Source organism: Garra rufa, chromosome 1 (assembly GCF_049309525.1).
Source record: "Garra rufa chromosome 1, GarRuf1.0, whole genome shotgun sequence".
Taxonomy (NCBI): domain Eukaryota; kingdom Metazoa; phylum Chordata; class Actinopteri; order Cypriniformes; family Cyprinidae; genus Garra; species Garra rufa.
Genome location: NC_133361.1, coordinates 32178268 through 32195576, shown reverse-complemented (window position 1 = coordinate 32195576; position 17309 = coordinate 32178268). Strand labels below are relative to the sequence as shown.

General features: G+C 37.0%; 2 protein-coding genes across 2 annotated transcripts; both read left to right on the top strand.

Moving 5' to 3' along the window:
• The first annotated feature begins 609 nt into the window (after positions 1-609).
• arpc1a (actin related protein 2/3 complex, subunit 1A) lies at positions 610-6429 on the top strand. The gene is made up of 10 exons (XM_073833142.1): positions 610-789; positions 2150-2234; positions 2318-2422; positions 2510-2732; positions 4045-4152; positions 4235-4447; positions 4532-4607; positions 4722-4915; positions 5841-5931; positions 6047-6429. The coding sequence occupies exons 2-10, from the start codon at positions 2171-2173 to the stop codon at positions 6083-6085; spliced, it is 1113 nt and encodes a 370-aa protein (XP_073689243.1). The 5' UTR covers positions 610-789; positions 2150-2170; the 3' UTR covers positions 6086-6429.
• Positions 6430-6795: 366 nt separating this feature from the next.
• arpc1b (actin related protein 2/3 complex, subunit 1B) lies at positions 6796-16870 on the top strand. The gene is made up of 10 exons (XM_073832842.1): positions 6796-6951; positions 7543-7618; positions 11005-11109; positions 11197-11419; positions 15083-15190; positions 15274-15480; positions 15552-15627; positions 15708-15904; positions 16343-16433; positions 16553-16870. The coding sequence occupies exons 2-10, from the start codon at positions 7555-7557 to the stop codon at positions 16589-16591; spliced, it is 1110 nt and encodes a 369-aa protein (XP_073688943.1). The 5' UTR covers positions 6796-6951; positions 7543-7554; the 3' UTR covers positions 16592-16870.
• Positions 16871-17309: the final 439 nt, after the last annotated feature.

Here is a 17309-nt window from a genome sequence, read left to right as displayed (position 1 = left end):
ACGCAGCTCTTTCAAAGTTTTATTCGTCCACAGGCATCTTCCCATTCTCTTCTTATCGCTGGGAAAGCAGTGAAAACTTTCATTGCTTCTCTTATTGCCCTTTAACTGAAAATTACAACCAAAAGCCACACAATGTGGCATTGTATCTTTTTTCATTTGTGCTGTGTTGCAGTAAAAATAGCAACAGGTAGCAGCACTAGCTCACCAAGTGCAACCATTTAACATCATCGAACTAATGGCACCCTCTATAGTCCAAAATATGTATAAAACATTTTTATTTTTTAAATAGGTTCTTTAATGGGTTTTCTACTACTTATTCCAGTAAGAGATGTCATTTACATTATATTAAGCCATTATATTAATACCCAGGGTTCGCTTTAAGAAGAGAGAAGTGGTCACATTATAATATTGCACAGATATATTAAGGACTACTCCTTATCAGAGACATAATAATATGATTAATCCTATCCCGCCTAAGATCAAAAGTTGCCCACTCCTTTGAACCTTGGCTTGCTCACATACTGCCAGCCCTCACCATTGTCTCTTGAATGACTTGCGCCGTAAGTGCACCCGTACACGCCCATCGTTTGCCGTGCGTACGCATGCGCGCTGAGCTGTGTGCCATTTCCTGGATTCCTTGACAGGCCGAAATCAGGGAGCGAGAAGAGCAGTCGGAGTGAATTCGTGTCGACTGTCCAGAGTCCGCGAATTCAAGTCCGTCCACCAGGTGAACACCCGAGAGCGAACATCCTTGCGAACATTTCCACAAGAAGCGGAGCATCGGTTCAGGTAAGCGAGGCCCGTGTCATCCCTTTTCCCGACAGTAGGGAGCGGGACTGAACCGGCATCTTGAGCAAGGCCTTCCTGATCCTCAAATCTAACAGAGCACGAACATTTCAGTAACTTCACTCGCGTTATAATAGTATTTACGGTTATATGAGATACCACAGACCTTTATTTTAAAACCTGTAATATCTTTTCCAGATTTCTGCGTAATTTAACGTGAATTCAATCTGTTTTTCGCGTTAGCTTGCGGCTAATGTAGCAGGCAGCCAGATCGCGAGTAGAAGCCTATGGCATCAGATATTGATCTTCTGCATCACCCACGCCCTAAAACCGGGAACTGACAGCCGTCATCTGGTTTTGCAGGTTGAACAGGCAATTTTTGCCTTAGTGTGTGATTACAGACGAAAAACATTGCAGATTTGGTTGGGAACATGGATGGATGTGATTTATCCCCGGCTTGCCAGTTCGTCAGTGCTGGTTTTCATCGGTTTTGACACTCAAGAAGCCATTTACTAAATCCAAAGTATTATACACGATTGCGAGTGTGATACTTTTTTATTTATTTATTTTTTTTAAATATAAAACTCGAAATAAACAGTTCAGTAAACATGTAATTAATGTCAATTAACTTGCTTTTCAGACAAAATTTTGGCCACTTTGTGTTTTCCGCAAATAAAATGGGACCCTGGATATTTGTAGCAATAAGCAAAAATACACTGTATGGGTTAAAATGATCAATTTTTCAGTATTTTTTAATTCCAAAAATCATTAGGATATTAAGTAAATATCATGTTCCATGAAGACATTTTGTACATTTCCTACTATAAATATATCAAAACTTATTTTTTGATTAGTAGCATGCATTGCTATGAACTTAATTTGGACAACTTTAAAGGCGATCTTTTCAGTTTTTTTTTTTTTTGCACCCTCAGATTCCAGATTTTCAAATATGTAATTCAGCCAAATATTTTCCTATTATTATTTATTCAGTCTTCAGATGATGTATAAATCTCAATTTAACAAAAATGACCCTAATGACTGGTTTTGTGGTCCAGGGTCACAGATAGTTAAAAAAGAAGGCAAAACATCAAGCTTTGTGCATCACCTGTCAAAACCGGACTGGATCAGCCTGTTTAAGTGGAGCAGACCTCCTAGTGTTTGTACTCCTGCACAATCACACTAGTGAGAGAAACCCCACATGTATTTGTCTTGACAACTGGGAAAATTGCCTGTGTTATACTAAATTCCTTATTAGTGTGATAAAAGAAAAAAAATAAATATCAAAACTGCTTTAACATTTCATCAGTATAATCGAAATTAGATTATTGGCATATCAGTCAAACATGATTGTGTTTCTTTTTAGGCAGAGGTGCAACTTGAGACAATGTCACTCCACCAGTTTTTGTTGGAACCCATCACATGCCATGCATGGAACCGGGACAGGACCCGTAAGAAAGATTTTCATTGCCATTGTCTGTATGCATTCGTTTATCATTTCTGCCTCATCTCATGCGTTGTTTTTCAATTACAGAAATTGCTATCAGTCCAAACAATCACGAAGTCCATATATACAAGAAAAGTGGAAATCAGTGGGTGAAAGCTCACGAATTAAAAGAACACAATGGACACATCACAGGTAAAAAAGTCCTTGTAAACTAAAAATTTCCTCACAAACATTATTAAAATGGCTAGTTGACCATTATTTGTGTTTGTTGTTTTCTAGGCATTGATTGGGCTCCTAAAAGCGATCGTATTGTGACCTGTGGAGCTGACCGTAATGCTTATGTGTGGAGTCAAAAGGACGGCGTGTGGAAACCCACCCTTGTTATTCTCAGGATCAACCGTGCTGCCACGTTTGTGAAATGGTCTCCGCTGGAGAACAAGTTTGCAGTGGGGAGTGGAGCGCGACTCATATCTGTTTGCTACTTTGAGTCTGAAAATGATTGGTAGGTCACAGCTGATCTGTTGGGCTACATTGATTGGTCTTGCGACTATATATCCACCTTATTTTTATCGTAAGAGCGGGCACAGCCATAAATTTTTGGGTCTGGCTTCTGGTCTCATCCGCATCCAGCTATTTTTAGCTGTATAAAACTTTTGATGCTTGATATTGCAAAGTGGTGTGTCTTTAGGGCTGTCGCGGTTAAGGAATTTCCCTTGCGGTAATTTTGAGTGGCTCAGTAGCGCGGTATGCGGTATTACCGCCATATATAATATATATATATATATTTATAATTGTGTGTAGGCTGTTACAATGTAAGGTCATATTCAGAAATCAATAAACCGAAACCAAATCGCGTTGATATATGAAGTGAAGTAAACAGTACTTAAATAAAAACCTAGCCAGAAAGAAATGCAAATTTTGAAGAAAAATGTCAGACATACTTAGAGGCTTTACATCTGAAATCTTCGTGTATATAACAGTTAGCGCGCACCCTCGAGTCTGACTGGACAAGAGACTTTCTGTCAGTATTTCACTTGCGTGTTCTAATCACTGATCTATAATAGAGAACTATTACATTATATAGATCAGTGGTTCTAATCTAGGCGAGCTGTCAGTCAGTGCAGTTTCATTTTACGCCACAAGATGGAGGCAAGAGACTATTATCTTTGAGTAGTCTTTAAGTCTTTAAACCGTTCATTCAACTACACATTCAAAAACGCTTATTCAAAGAGAGACGTAATGAAACACGATGTTGAAATCATTTTAACTTTAATCGCCACTTTTAAAGGCTCAGCTGACCAGCAGAGCATCGATGTTAAGACAGAGATTTCACTTTCCTTGGACATGACAAGCTAGTTTCACATAGGCCTACATACCTGACTCCATCTGAAAGACAGACGCAGGTAATCGCACAAGCTCAGTCGATCTCTCTCATTCGCTGTCTGTTTAGGCATGTTAAGTGCATATCTACTGAGCCTCATAATAAACACATTATGTTATCATTACTAACTTATTACTAATTTAATATTCAGCACACAGGCATTAAGTGAGAAGGGCAAATCCTTAGGAAAAAAGAAAACAGGCAAATATCGCGGTTGTTGCATTCCTCTGCGGTTATGCACGTCAATAGCGCGATATTGCGGTTATCGCGACAGCCCTATGAGTGTCTTACCATATTATTTTAATGTATTGTCTTAATTATGAACACACTGGTTTAGTGTATAGCAGCTAATCAATCTGAATTCCCGCCCATATGCTTACTTCCACGTTGAAGAATAACGTGGTTAATTATTTTATTTATTTATTTCTTTTAGGTGGGTTAGTAAACACATCAAGAAGCCCATCCGTTCGACTGTCCTCAGTTTAGACTGGCATCCAAATAATGTGCTTCTGGCAGCTGGGTCATGTGACTTCAAAAGCAGGTGAGACTGCATATTAAACTGGTTGACCCTTAATGCAAGGGTCCTTAGTGCTCGGAATCATATTTGCATGTTTGTTTCTTAGGGTATTTTCTGCATACATCAAGGAGGTGGATGAGAAACCAGCTCCAACCCCATGGGGGTCCAAGATGCCCTTTGGGCAGGTGATGGCAGAGTTCGGCGGGGCAGGAAGTGGAGGATGGGTCCACAGTGTCTGTTTCTCAGCTAGTGGGAACAGATTGGCTTGGGTCAGCCATGACAGCACTGTCACTGTAGTGGACCCCACAGTTAGCTCAACGTGAGTATCAAAAATAATTGGCATGTTTAGAAAAAAAAATACATCATGCTTGTTAATGACTAATAGCACATTTATGTTTTGCAGGCCAAGTCAGTTGAAGACAGAATTCCTTGCCCTTCTGAGTGTGACTTTTGTTTCTGAGAACAACATTGTGGCAGCAGTAAGAACCTTTCGTTTTTTTTTTTTTTCCATTGGTTGAAATATTTGTTGTGCTATATTTTAGAGGCGACTGCCTGTTTCCGGAATCTAATCTAGAGTTGTTTTTTTCTGTCAGGGTCACGATTGCTGCCCTATGCTGTTCAGTTTTGATGATGGTGGAACCTTGACCTTCATATCCAAGTTGGACATTCCAAAGCAGAGCATTCAGCGCAACATTTCCGCCATGGAGCGCTTCCGCAACATGGACAAGAGGGCCACCACTGAGGACCGCAATAGCACCCTAGAAACCCTGCATCAGAACAGCATCACGTAGGGCCAAAATAATTTGAAAACGATATATACACTACCAAATTCTACATTTTGTGGTCAGTAAGACTTTTTTTCCCGAAAGAAAATAACTTAATCAAACATAAGTGACAGTAAAGACATTTGTGACCCTGGTCCAGAAAACCAGTCGTAAGTAGCAGAGTTGTAGGAATAGTTAAGAATATGGGTCAAAATGATCTATTTTTCTTTTATTCCAAAAATCATTAGGATATTAAGTAAAGATCATGTTCCATGAAGATATTTTGTAAATTTCGTACCGTAAATATCTCAAAACGTCATTTTTGATTTGTAATTTGCATTTGTAAGAACTTCATTTGGACAATTTTATAGGTGATTTTCTCAGTATTCAGATTCCAGATTTTCAAATAGTTGTATCTCGGTCAAATATTATCCTATCCTAACAAACCATACATCAATGGAGAGCTTATTTATTCAGTTTTAGGTGATGTATAAATCTCAATCTTCAAAAAAATGTACCCTTATGACTGGTTTTGTGGTCAAGGGTCACATTTAGAACTTAACAAATGTTGCAAAAGATTTCTGTTTCAAATAAATGCTTTTTTCATCAAAGGAAATATTAAGCAGCACAGCTGCTTTAATTGTTGATTTCTTTAGCAAATCAGCATATTAGAATGATTTCTGATGGATAAAGACTTGAGTAAAACTTGAGTGATGACTACTAAAAATTCAGCTTAGCCATCACAGGAATAAATTACATTTTAAAATGTAAAAATGTAATAGTTTCACAATATTACAATTTTTACTGTATTGATTACATAAATGCAGCCTTTGTGAGCATCAGAGACTTTCAAAAAATATTTCTAGTCTTACTGACCCCTAACTTTGGATATAAATTAGTATTAATGTAATTGTTTACAGTTATTAATGTTTAATTTTAATTTTGCAGCCAAGTGTCTATATATGAAGGAGACAAAAGAGATTGTCGCAAATTCTGCACTACAGGAATTGACGGAGCAATGACCATATGGGATTTCAAGGTTTGTATTTGTTTTTTTTCAAAACTATGCCGTTTATCAACTTTGCATGGCATTAAAATCCCTTGAGTCACAGTTAATCAGAATTCTGACCATGTTTACTTAATTCTCCCCACAGACCTTAGAGTCTTCAATCCAAGGCCTGCGGATCATGTAAAACTCACACGAACTAGCATGACACAGCACAAGCAATGCAGCTTGAAGACTAACAAGGATAACACTTCGGAAAGTTTTTAAATAAAAAAAAGCACTGAGCAATGGTGTGAACTGATGTGTGACACTCTTAAAAATGGAAAAACACTAATGGAAAAAGGGGTTAGGATCTTTGTTTTCTTTTGTTTGTTTTTTTAAGAAAAAAAAAAATCTATGCCAAAGCTGGCACCCCAGCAGTGTGCGATGGTTGATCAAAATGTTCTGGGTCTCCAGGGGAAAACGGAGAGGTTAAATTAAAAGGAGAATTTTATGTAAATGGTCTGCTAGAAATAAATGACGTATACTACACACCATTTGCAAATGTCGTCTCTTTGTTTGATTCAATGCCTTTGTCACTGATATTGACTGCTTTCAATGCTAACACGAAACATCTAGGCTTTCAAATGCTAGTAGATATACACAGCTGTCAGATTGCAACCCAAGTTTTGGTTATAAAAGATTGTTTTTTTGTAAAGTAACAGTTCTTGAAGTTTTGTCAGTGCGCATAAAGATTAATTCGAAGAAGTTAGTGCCCATAAATCAGCTTTGTAGACGGAGGGTTTAAAAAACAAGAAGCCGAAGAGAATGTGAAGGGGAGTTTAGAAACCCTCCTCAGCAGCAGACAGCCGCCCACACAAGGAAGTGGTTATATGTTTCTAACAAGGAAGGGGAAGTAGTGCATATTTGGAGAGAAAAACGACTAAGGAAATACTTTAGTTCATTCAGAGCAAAGCCAGCGTTTGTGTTGACTGCTCAGAGTCCACGAACCCAGGCTTCTGTTGCAGACTTTGTCAATCCCCCCCCACATCTCAGTTTTTTACGGTTTCCCGGGTAAGTAGAAAAACATATGGTTTTGTTTATCTGAATTTGAAAGATTCTTTTTCAGATGTGAAGCAATCTGTAGTTTCGGAATGCTGGTGTTCTAACATGCAGCAACATGCAGAATGACAACTAGAAAGTGTCAGTATTTCTGTGACTTTTTAGCTGTAGCGAGAGATTTTGTCTACCTGACATTTGAAACTCACTGCTGCAAACTTTCTCGGCAGAGAGGACCGTTATGTTTTAAACGGAAACTGTGATAGATAGATAGTAGAGGTGTTTTATGTGTTTTTCTTGTAAGTGGAGCATCTCGCTTTGTCGCATTCCTTTCTGGTCTGGTTTTAATTTACTACAAACATTGAGGGGAAAAAAATACTTTTATATTTTTTAGTGTTTTTACTTACAAAAAAAATACTGTTTCAAATGCATTGGCTAAGAAGTCAACCCGGAAAGAAAATGAACAAGAATTTTAATAGGAAGTTCTAAACTTCTCCATTTTAGTGACATGTCTCTACGGAAGTGAACGCGCAACCATGTTGCAATAGTTTGATCAAATATTACTTTAACCATTTAATCTCAAAATTACTCGTGTTTAATTTGCAGGAAAAAGCAGCCATGTCATATCACAGTTTTCTTCTTGAACCTATCAGCTGCCATGCCTGGAACAAGGACCGAACTCGTAAGTTCTCATACTCGCAGCATCTCTTCGTTTTTGGAGCACTTCCCAGTGTCTAGGGCTAAAGATATCCTTCAGCATCTGATCTGTGTAATCATGTGGGAGCATCACTGCTGAATACACAAATGATTCTGTCTCTAAAGCTCATCTGATCATGAATCAAATGTCTTTTGAGGATTTTTCTGAAGAGAGTGATGAGATTTGAACTCTGCATTTATTTTCTTTAACATTTCCTTACAGTAATAGTCATGTTACCCATATTATTTAAATTTGAGAAACTTGAGAGCCTATCAGGCTTCTTGCTGAATGTCTACACTGCTCAGTTGTCCAGATTTAATTTTGGATGAAAAGCTGCATATCCTTCTGAAAATGTATACATATATACATGAACATGCATGTAGCTTGCACACTTGTTTTTATGTAGTTTATGATGGCAGTTAGAATCCTTTAGCTTCAAAGTGCTCTCAAAAACCCACATCAAGACTTTTATTTAAGAGTTTAAAAACCGTTTCAAAAAAAGCAAAAATCTAAACATCAAAGTTGTGTCTTTTCACTCGCCCTGCTTTTCTTTCCATGCTGATGAGAGAAGCAGTAATGACTAATTCCCCCCAGACTTCCTGTTTTACCATGAATGGTGCTTTGTTGCTGATGCCGTTCGTCTTCTGCAGACTGCAGAGCAACAGCAGGGAAATGAGACGGCTAAGAAGGACTTTTAGGTTTAACGGTTGCTGTTAAAAACATGAAAGTTTTCAAGATCGCTTATGAAAAATGTGGGAGCACATCTGCTCTAGCAGGAAATAGATGCTGTGTCAGAATCCAGCATTGGGCCTGTTTCCAATACCGACACTTGGCAGCCTTTGCATTTGACCACTTTCTATTTATGTGATGTACTTTCAGTATTAGGCCCAAGTGTTCATGTTGGTGTGTAGACTGAAAGTATACATATATCTTATGCTTACTTGATGGGACACACAACACAGTGTTGTAAAAATGCAAGTAAACGTCTTACAGAGCTTAATTTACACTTAGATTTTCATATTTTGTACTTTAAAATAAACTTATAATTGTACACTACCAGTCAAAAGATTTTGAACAATAAGATTTTTAATGTTTTTTAAAAAGTCACTTCTGCTCACCAAGCCTGCATTTGTTTGATCCAACGTACACCAAAAAAAGTTTAGTTGTGAAATATTTTTACTATTTAAAATTGTTTTCCATTTGAATATGTTGAAAATGTTTTTTTTTCCTGTGATCAATTCCAAATTATCAGCATCATTACTCCAGTCTTTAGTGTCACATGATCATTCAGAAATCATTCTGATGATCTGCTGATTTGCTGTTCAAGAAACTTTTATTATTATTAATAATATTAATTAAAACAGTTGAGTACATTTTTCAGAATTGTTTGATGAATATAAAGACCCAAAGCATTTATCTGAAATAAAAAGCTTTTGTAACATTATACACTACTATACCATTCAAAAGCTTGGAGTCAGTATAATTTTTATTTATGTATTTTTTGGAATTTTTTTATACTTTTATTTAGCAAATATGTTTTAAATGGATCAAACGTGATGGAAAAGACATTTATAATGTAACACAAGATTTCTATTTCAGATAAATGCTGTTTCTAATTCTGAACTATCTATTCATCCAAAAACTTCTACTCAGCTGTTTTGTAAACAATATTAGAATGATTTCTGAAGAATTATGTGACTGGAGTAATGATGCTAAAAATTCAGCTGTGAAATCACAGGAATAAATTACATTTTAAAATATATTCAAATAAAAAAAAACATTGTTTTTGCTGTACTTTGGAACAAAATAAATGCAGGCTTGGTGAGCAGAATGGACTTTAAAAAACATTCAAAATCCAAAAACATTTGACTGGTAATGGATGTTCAGTGGTCCTTCTAACAAATTTAATTCTGGTGCTTCCTAACAACTATAAAAAGCAGTTGAAAAGTTTTACAAAATACATATCAATCTCTGCACCAGTAAAATAAACACTTCACATTTAACTACTAAAGTATATGCATCATCTAATTAATTTAACTTACACTTGAAAATCTAAGATGATGTGATACGCTGAGCCTTAAATACCACTACAAAGTAGTGTGGGTATTGGAACAGGCCCATTTTTTAAAAAGTATTCTGCAGAAACATACTGTTTCCAGGCTTAAACTCAGCACCTCAGAATTTGTAACTATACTTTTACATTTTCTGAAGAAAACGTGAGTGATACTTGCCATAACATTAGAGAGTTGCAGGTGCTTACTAGTTTTTTTTGGTGGTTTTTCATTTTTCCAAAAGAGCAAAGTGGGGTCCATTTTAATCACACTCTATGGGATTTTTTTCACCTAATTTACTGTAGCCGACGCCTGCTGAAAAACTGACCATCATGAATCCAACCTCTCCTTAAAGTGTCAAGTCAACTTTATTGTCAAAAAAGTGATAGTTCATCCAAAAATAAAAACTACACCATTATTTAATTACCCTCAAGCCAAGGTGTATATGACTTTCTTCTTTAAGATGAATACAATCAGAGTTATATCCTGGCTCTTCAAGCTTTATTATGGCAGTGAATGGCTGTTGAGATTTTGAAGCCAAATAAAATGCATCCATCCATCATAAAAAGTACTCCACACAGTTCCAGGGGGTTAATAAAGGCTTTCTGAAGTGAATTGATGTGTTTGTCTAAGAAAAAAATCCATATTTAAAACTTTAAAAACCGTAATCTCTAGCTTCTGCTAACTGTCAAATGCGTTTCAGCATATGTAGCGTAAGCTCCAATATATATATATATATATATATATATATATATATATATATATATATATATTTTTTTTTTTTTTTTACAGCAATGGAAAACCAGTTTCCTCTTGGCTTATATTGAAATCCTCCAACATTTTTCTCATTTTGCACTTCTAATCCTACGTCATCCGCTTGAACGCCACTCTCGTGAACGTGCATACGACATTTAGCGGAAGCTAGAGATTAAGGTTTATAAGGTTTAAAATATGGATACTTTTACACAAACACATCGATTCACTTCAGAAAGCACTTTGTTGGATTTTAAAATCTCAACAGCCATTCACTGCCAATATAAAGCTTGGAAGAACCAGGACATTTAACTCTGATTGTATTCGTCTGAAAGAAGCAAGTCATATACATCTAGGATGGCTTAAGGGTGAGTAAATCATGGGGTAATTTTCATTTTTGGCTGAACTATTCCTTTAACAATCCACATGTTAGTCCACTAATAAACCTTGAATAAACAAGTACTTACTAATAAAATATTTAGGCTGTTATCCAATCCATCAAGCCAAAGTATTTTAGTCATACGCTTGTGTTGAATATTTTACACACCAGATTCCTGTTTTCTTTAGAAATTGCACTGTGTCCTAATAACCATGAAGTGCATATCTACAAGAAGGAAGGAAACAACTGGAACAAAATCCACGTGCTGAAGGAGCACAATGGCCAGGTTACTGGTAAGTCTAAAAGGTTCTGACCTACACATCCACAGAGCATTAATGTGATCAACAGCATCTCATCCAGGCTGTTTTCTCATCACCCAGGAATTGACTGGGCCCCAGACAGCAATCGCATTGTGACCTGCGGCACTGACCGTAACGCATATGTCTGGACCCTAAAGGGAGACACATGGAAGCCCACCCTGGTCATTTTGAGGATCAACCGTGCTGCCCGCTGTGTAAAATGGTCTCCTAAAGAAAACAAGTTTGCTGTGGGCAGTGGCTCACGTTTGATCTCAGTCTGCTATTTTGAGCAGGAAAATGACTGGTGAGTATCAGACAGCAGAAATGAATAGTGAGCCTTTTCTGGCAGAATTGTTAATCTACTTATGATATGAGGCAGATGGGCTCTCTGTTATTTTTAAACGAATGTGTTTGAAATGATAGGGCTAGAAATGCTCAGCAGAGGAAGCTGGTACTCACCAACCCCGTTGAAACTTGATTCGTCAGTTGATTCGACACATTCAGACATATGTGCGACAATGCTGGATTACAGGTTATACGTTACACACATGAATTTATGTCATGTGATATCACTGAGCCCCAAGGGACCATTTAACACGAAATATTCAAGCTATGGCGCTGTTGGTGTAGATTCCTGAAGCTGTTTTGGTCGTAGGCAGTCTTGCTGATAGACAAATATAGCGCGAATATGATATTGCTTTAGTACCTGAAAGTATTCAAATAAACAATAAACAAATACTGAACAACTTTTTAGACATAAGTTACTTTGGAGCTATTTCCTTGGCGGAGGTGGAACAGACAAAGACAAAGTGGAATTTACCGATCAACACATTGGCGGCGTTGCTAAATGAACTTGCGTTTTTGAATGAATCGGTTCAATATATGACTCTATGACTCGCTCACTTGTTTCTTTCCTGAATCAAACTGTGTTTTTGAATGATTCAATTGGATTAATTATTTAATCACAAACTCATACATACAGGCAGCTACTTGTTTAGTTCTTGAATTAATCCATCTTTTCACAATGAGAACAACCGAGGGAGTCATATTCAACTTTTACAGAAGTTTCAAATGGTCACTGATGCTCCAGAGGGAAACACAACATATTAAGACGTGTGCAATTTTCTTATTTTGCCTAAATATATATTTTTAATTTTGTACCTTCAAAAGCCACAGAAAATACATGTTTCCCAGAAGACAAAATAAGTTATCTTCAAATTCTTCAAATTCAAATGCTCTTAATGCCTTGTGTTTCCTTCTGGAGCATCACTGAGCATTTAAACCTTCTGTAATAGTAGCATATGAGTCCCTCAGTTGTCCTCAGTGTTGATCTCAAATTATTAATTAATGATTTGATGATACATACAGCTACTTGTTTGGTTACTAAATTATTATTATTATTTTTAAATGGTTAATTGCTCAATCAAATGTTTTGAATTCTGAAGCCCATACTAGCATACTCTCTTATTATTTCTACGAAAGATATAGGAAAAATATTAAGATGGTTGTATGCAGTTCTGAATTCAGCAGCAGTCGCTTGTTTAGTTCCTGGAAGAATCATTTTTATAATAATTAGGTGAGTGAATGGTTTAATGACTCACTCTGTAATATGTGCTGAATTCGGAAACACATACTAGCATACTACTTTCATTTCTGCCATAAAAAGATATGGTAAAAAAATCTTCAGCAGGCACTTGTTTAGTTTCTGAATGAATCACCTCACTAAGATGCAACCTTCTAATTGACAAGCACTCAGTGGCCCTGTCCCAAATCACACCTTAAACCAGAGGTCCCCAAAATGCGGCCCACCCCCCCTTATTTGGACCGGCCCTCTGAACAATGCCAGAAACATATTTTGAAAATGAAAAATTTAAAATTTAAAAAATGTGTTTTACTTATATCATATCGGTATTTGATAATAAAGGTTGGCTTTCAAACTAAAATTTCCCTTAGTTATTAACATAGCCTAATTATTTGTTAAATTCACCAACAGAATTGTACATTCACCATAATGTGTCATCGCAATCGAACAGGTGATGCGCGAGCCAGCTAGAAAATTCAGAGCGATGACAAAATGACTCAATAGCATTTGAGGTGAAACTAGCACTGCTTGTGGGACAGGTGCAAAAGCAAGACTTCACTCATCTCCCAGTTACCCAAAGTTTTTCAGCTGAGAAACCAGTGGCCCCATTCCCAGTTGAAAAGTCTGTGGAAGCGCTGAAAATGATGAAGGCAGAGTTTGACGTGTGATTCAAAAAACACAGTGGATTCTTAAATTGATTTTGCTTGACAAGCCTCTCAAGGCTGCGGTTCTCTCGGTTGGTTGTGCATCTTTTTCTTCTACACTTTTTCCTTCTACTTAACTTTCTGTTATCATGCTTGGATACAGCACTCTGTGATCAGCCAGCTTCTTTGGCCATAAATGTTTGTGGCTTACCCTCCTTGTGAAGGGTGTCAGTGCTTGTCTTCTGGACAACTGTCAGATCAGCAGTCTTCCCCATGATTGTGTAGCCTAGTGAAACAAACTGAGAGACCATTTTGAAGGCTCAGGAAACCTTTGCAGGCATTTTGAGTTGATAATCTGATTGGCATGTCACCATATTCTAATTTGTTGAGTTGAATTGGTGTTTTTTTGGTAAATTTAAGCCAAATCATCACAATTAAAAGAACCAAAGACTTAAACTACTTCATGTAGTGAGATGCACCTGTATATGTTTTAAAAAAGAAATTATAATTTGTCAGTGTGGTGCATAACAAAGTAAACTATTCTAGCATTAAAAGGTAGAATAAATGTAGGTAAAATCATAATAAAATAATAATAATAATACTAGTAGCCATGGTATTTTCTTTTATAAACCGACCCGGCCCCCCATTTAAAAAAAAAGAAAATTATGTGACCCTCTCAGAAAAAAGTTTGGGGACCCCTGCCCTAAACACTTGCGGTCTTCCGCTGAGTCCACACCTTCGTGACGTAGTGCCACTTTGATTGTCGGGTAGAAGTCTGCCGTGGAAATCGCCTTAGTGTGAGCTAGTCGGAAGTGCGCATCAAGGGCACGAGCACCCTTCTGAAAGCTAAAATGACGAATGGGACATTCTCATAGAATTAATGGCCACAACCATGCGGCGGCCATTTTAAGCCCAAAAGAGCGCAGTTTTGGAATAGGGACAGTGTTTTTGAATGAATTAAATGAAGGAATGATTCAATGACTCACTTATAAAGATAGTTGTCGGTGCCGATAGCCTTGTGGGCAGTGCACCGACATATGGTGCAGTTGTGCCTCGGGTGTCCAGAGAACGAATCCTGCCTCGTGGTCCTTAACCCCCCCCCCCCCTCCTCCTTCTCTCTCTTCCACTCACTTCCTGTCATATCTCCACTGTTCTGTCAAAGAAAAATGTAAAAACGTCCAAAAACAAACTTATAAATACAGTCACTTATCACCACCTACTGTCGAAACTATGTAACCTGTAGAACCTGTACCAACACTGTTGACCAATTAGAGGACCAGAACTACCAAATGTTGTATTATGAGCTACAGTCTAACCAAAATGTATTCAGATACATTCAACATTTTCTCAGTTTATTCACTATAGTTTAAAAAATGGAAATAAAATAGAACAAGAACCCAAAATTAAACTGTGGCAAAACACAAAATCATCTTGATGATGTCAGATAACTTTGATAGAATGGTTACATACAAAACATGGTCAGGTCAAAGTCTCAAATAAAATTTTTGGTCCCAAATGTTTATCAGTTTTACTGGTCCACTGTATGAAGAATTTTGGGGTATGTCACAGTTTACTTAATTTTGATATCCCCACTTACATAAATGAACTAGTATCCGGTGTCTGAATAATTTTTGGTTTGACTGTACATTTTATCATTTCATTACTGTCAAATAACACAAACTGATAAATTGTTTTTATTGGGTGTATCTAAGATGCTTAAAGTCATTTCTTGTTATGCTAGGTGGGTGTGCAAGCACATTAAGAAGCCCATTCGCTCCACCATTCTTTGTTTGGACTGGCACCCCAACAATGTCCTTTTGGCAGCTGGATCATGTGACTTTAAATTCAGGTTAGGTTCAATCTTATCTGCATTATTATGTCTCTTTTATGAATATGGCTGGTAAACTTCCCACTTGTTAAACCCCCATCCAGGATCTTTTCTGCTTACATAAAGGAAGTAGAAGAGAAGCCTGCACCAACACCATGGGGCTCTAAAATGCCCTTTGGAGAGGTCATGTTTGAATCTGCCGGAACTTCAGGTTGGGTGCATGGCGTCTGTTTTTCGGACAGCGGGAATCGTGTGGCCTGGGCCAGCCATGACAGCACCGTGGCAGTGGCTGAGGGAGGAAAGACTGCTGTGTGAGTATTGCCTTTCAAATCTGGCCCTTTAAAAATCATATTTACCAAATCATTTCTTTTCGTCTTGCCAGCTGTGCCAGTCTGACTTCAGAAACCTTGCCTCTCCTGTGCGTGACTTTCATTACTGAGAACAGCCTAGTGGCAGCTGTAAGTATCTTTAGATGTCAGATGCCTTGATGCCAAGGTGATCTGTTTAGACTGTCTGCTCATTTTCATATCTTTTTCAGGGCCATGACTGCTACCCTGTGTTGTTTGTCTACGATTCGAACAAAGCAGCCTTGTCTTTTGGAGGAAAACTCGACGTGCCCAAACAGAGTGCTCAGAAGGGCATGACAGCCAGAGAACGCTTCCAGAACCTGGATAAGAAAGCCACCACTGACAGCAAAGAAGCTGTACTGGAGTCTGTGCACAAGAACAGCATCAGGTACAGCCTATTCTATATTATACAGTTGAACTTATAAGTTTACATACACCTTGCAGGTCAGTACTAAATATAAAATATCATGCTTTTTGGATGATCCCTCTTATTTTGGTCAAATATTTAACATTTTGCAGATTCTGCAAGGTGTATGTAAACTTTTGACCTCAACTGTAGGTTGAAGTTTAAAGTTTGTCATTTCTGATCCACAGTGGCATTGAAAACAAGTTTCAAACACTCCCTGCCTTTTATTGGTGAAACAAATAGCTCCGCCTCTGAAATGTCTGCATGGAAATGCCAATGTTAAAAATGCCTTGCTCATCAGGCTGAATAAATAAACAGATTGCAATTGTGTTTGCTGCCACTAGTGGTGCTAAAAATACTTAAACCTAAAATACTAGATATTTTGCTGTTAATACATTTTGCTCTTCTTTCACTTCTCAGCCAAATCTCAGTTCTTAATGGGGGAAAAGGACAGTGTGCCAAATTCTGCACCACTGGTATGGATGGAGGCATGGCTATTTGGGATGTAAAGGTAAAACTTGTTGAACTTTTTGTGCATTTCATAATCATTGATTTGTAAGCAGTGGTTAAAAATCCAAAAGTGCATAAAGATGATAAAAGATGAATTATTTTGTTAATTCTGTGTTTCAGAGCCTTGAATCTGCAATGAAGGACCTCAAGATTGTCTAGACACAGAACAAGATGTCTGCCATTCATATTGCTTGCCTTTTCATAATCGTTTTTAATGCAGCTGTTTATACGTTTCTTCAAGATTATGTTTTGACTAACAGTTTTAGTGGTTTAAAGATTTTATACTGATGAAATTTAGAAAACTGGTTCTGGATGAAACTAATTCTGAATTGATATGCTGGTCATAGATTGCTTTTCTTTAATTAGTGCAGGTACTTTGCGTTGGATGCTTAATAAACTGCAATTGAAACTAATAAAATAAAATGATTACTTGCTGAACGTTTTCTGTGTTAACTTCATAATTTCACTAACGGTCAAAAGTTTTTGAACAGTAAGATTTTTATTTTCTGCTCACCAAGCCTGCATTTATTTGATCCAAAATACAGCAAATACAGTAAAAAAAAATGAAATATTTTCTACTATTTAAAATAACTGTTTATTACTTGAATACATTTTAAAATGTAATTTATTCCTTTGATCAAAGCTAAGTTTTCAGCATCATTTTTTTCAGTAAAATGTTTTCAGGATTCTTTGATGAATAGAAAGTTCAGAAGCAAAGCATTTATCTGAAAAATAAATCTTTTCATTTCTGATCAATTTAAAGCATCCTTGCTAAATAAAATTATTCATTTCTATCATTTCGAGCTTTTAAATGGTATAGTGTATAATGTTACAAAAGCTTTTTATTTTAGAAAAATGCTGATCTTTGAATCTTTCT

What these genes read in the sequence shown, in the direction of transcription:
- arpc1a (XM_073833142.1), top strand. Translation starts at nt 2,171, where the DNA reads ATGTCACTCCACCAGTTTTTGTTGGAACCCATCACATGCCATGCATGG. An exon ending in ATGGAACCGGGACAGGACCC is followed by an intron (nt 2,235 to 2,317) that starts GTAAGAAAGATT and finishes TTTCAATTACAG; the next exon opens with AAATTGCTATCAGTCCAAAC. An exon ending in AGAACAACATTGTGGCAGCA is followed by an intron (nt 4,608 to 4,721) that starts GTAAGAACCTTT and finishes TTTTTCTGTCAG; the next exon opens with GGTCACGATTGCTGCCCTAT.
- arpc1b (XM_073832842.1), top strand. Translation starts at nt 7,555, where the DNA reads ATGTCATATCACAGTTTTCTTCTTGAACCTATCAGCTGCCATGCCTGG. An exon ending in CTGGAACAAGGACCGAACTC is followed by an intron (nt 7,619 to 11,004) that starts GTAAGTTCTCAT and finishes TGTTTTCTTTAG; the next exon opens with AAATTGCACTGTGTCCTAAT. An exon ending in GTGCACAAGAACAGCATCAG is followed by an intron (nt 15,905 to 16,342) that starts GTACAGCCTATT and finishes TTCACTTCTCAG; the next exon opens with CCAAATCTCAGTTCTTAATG.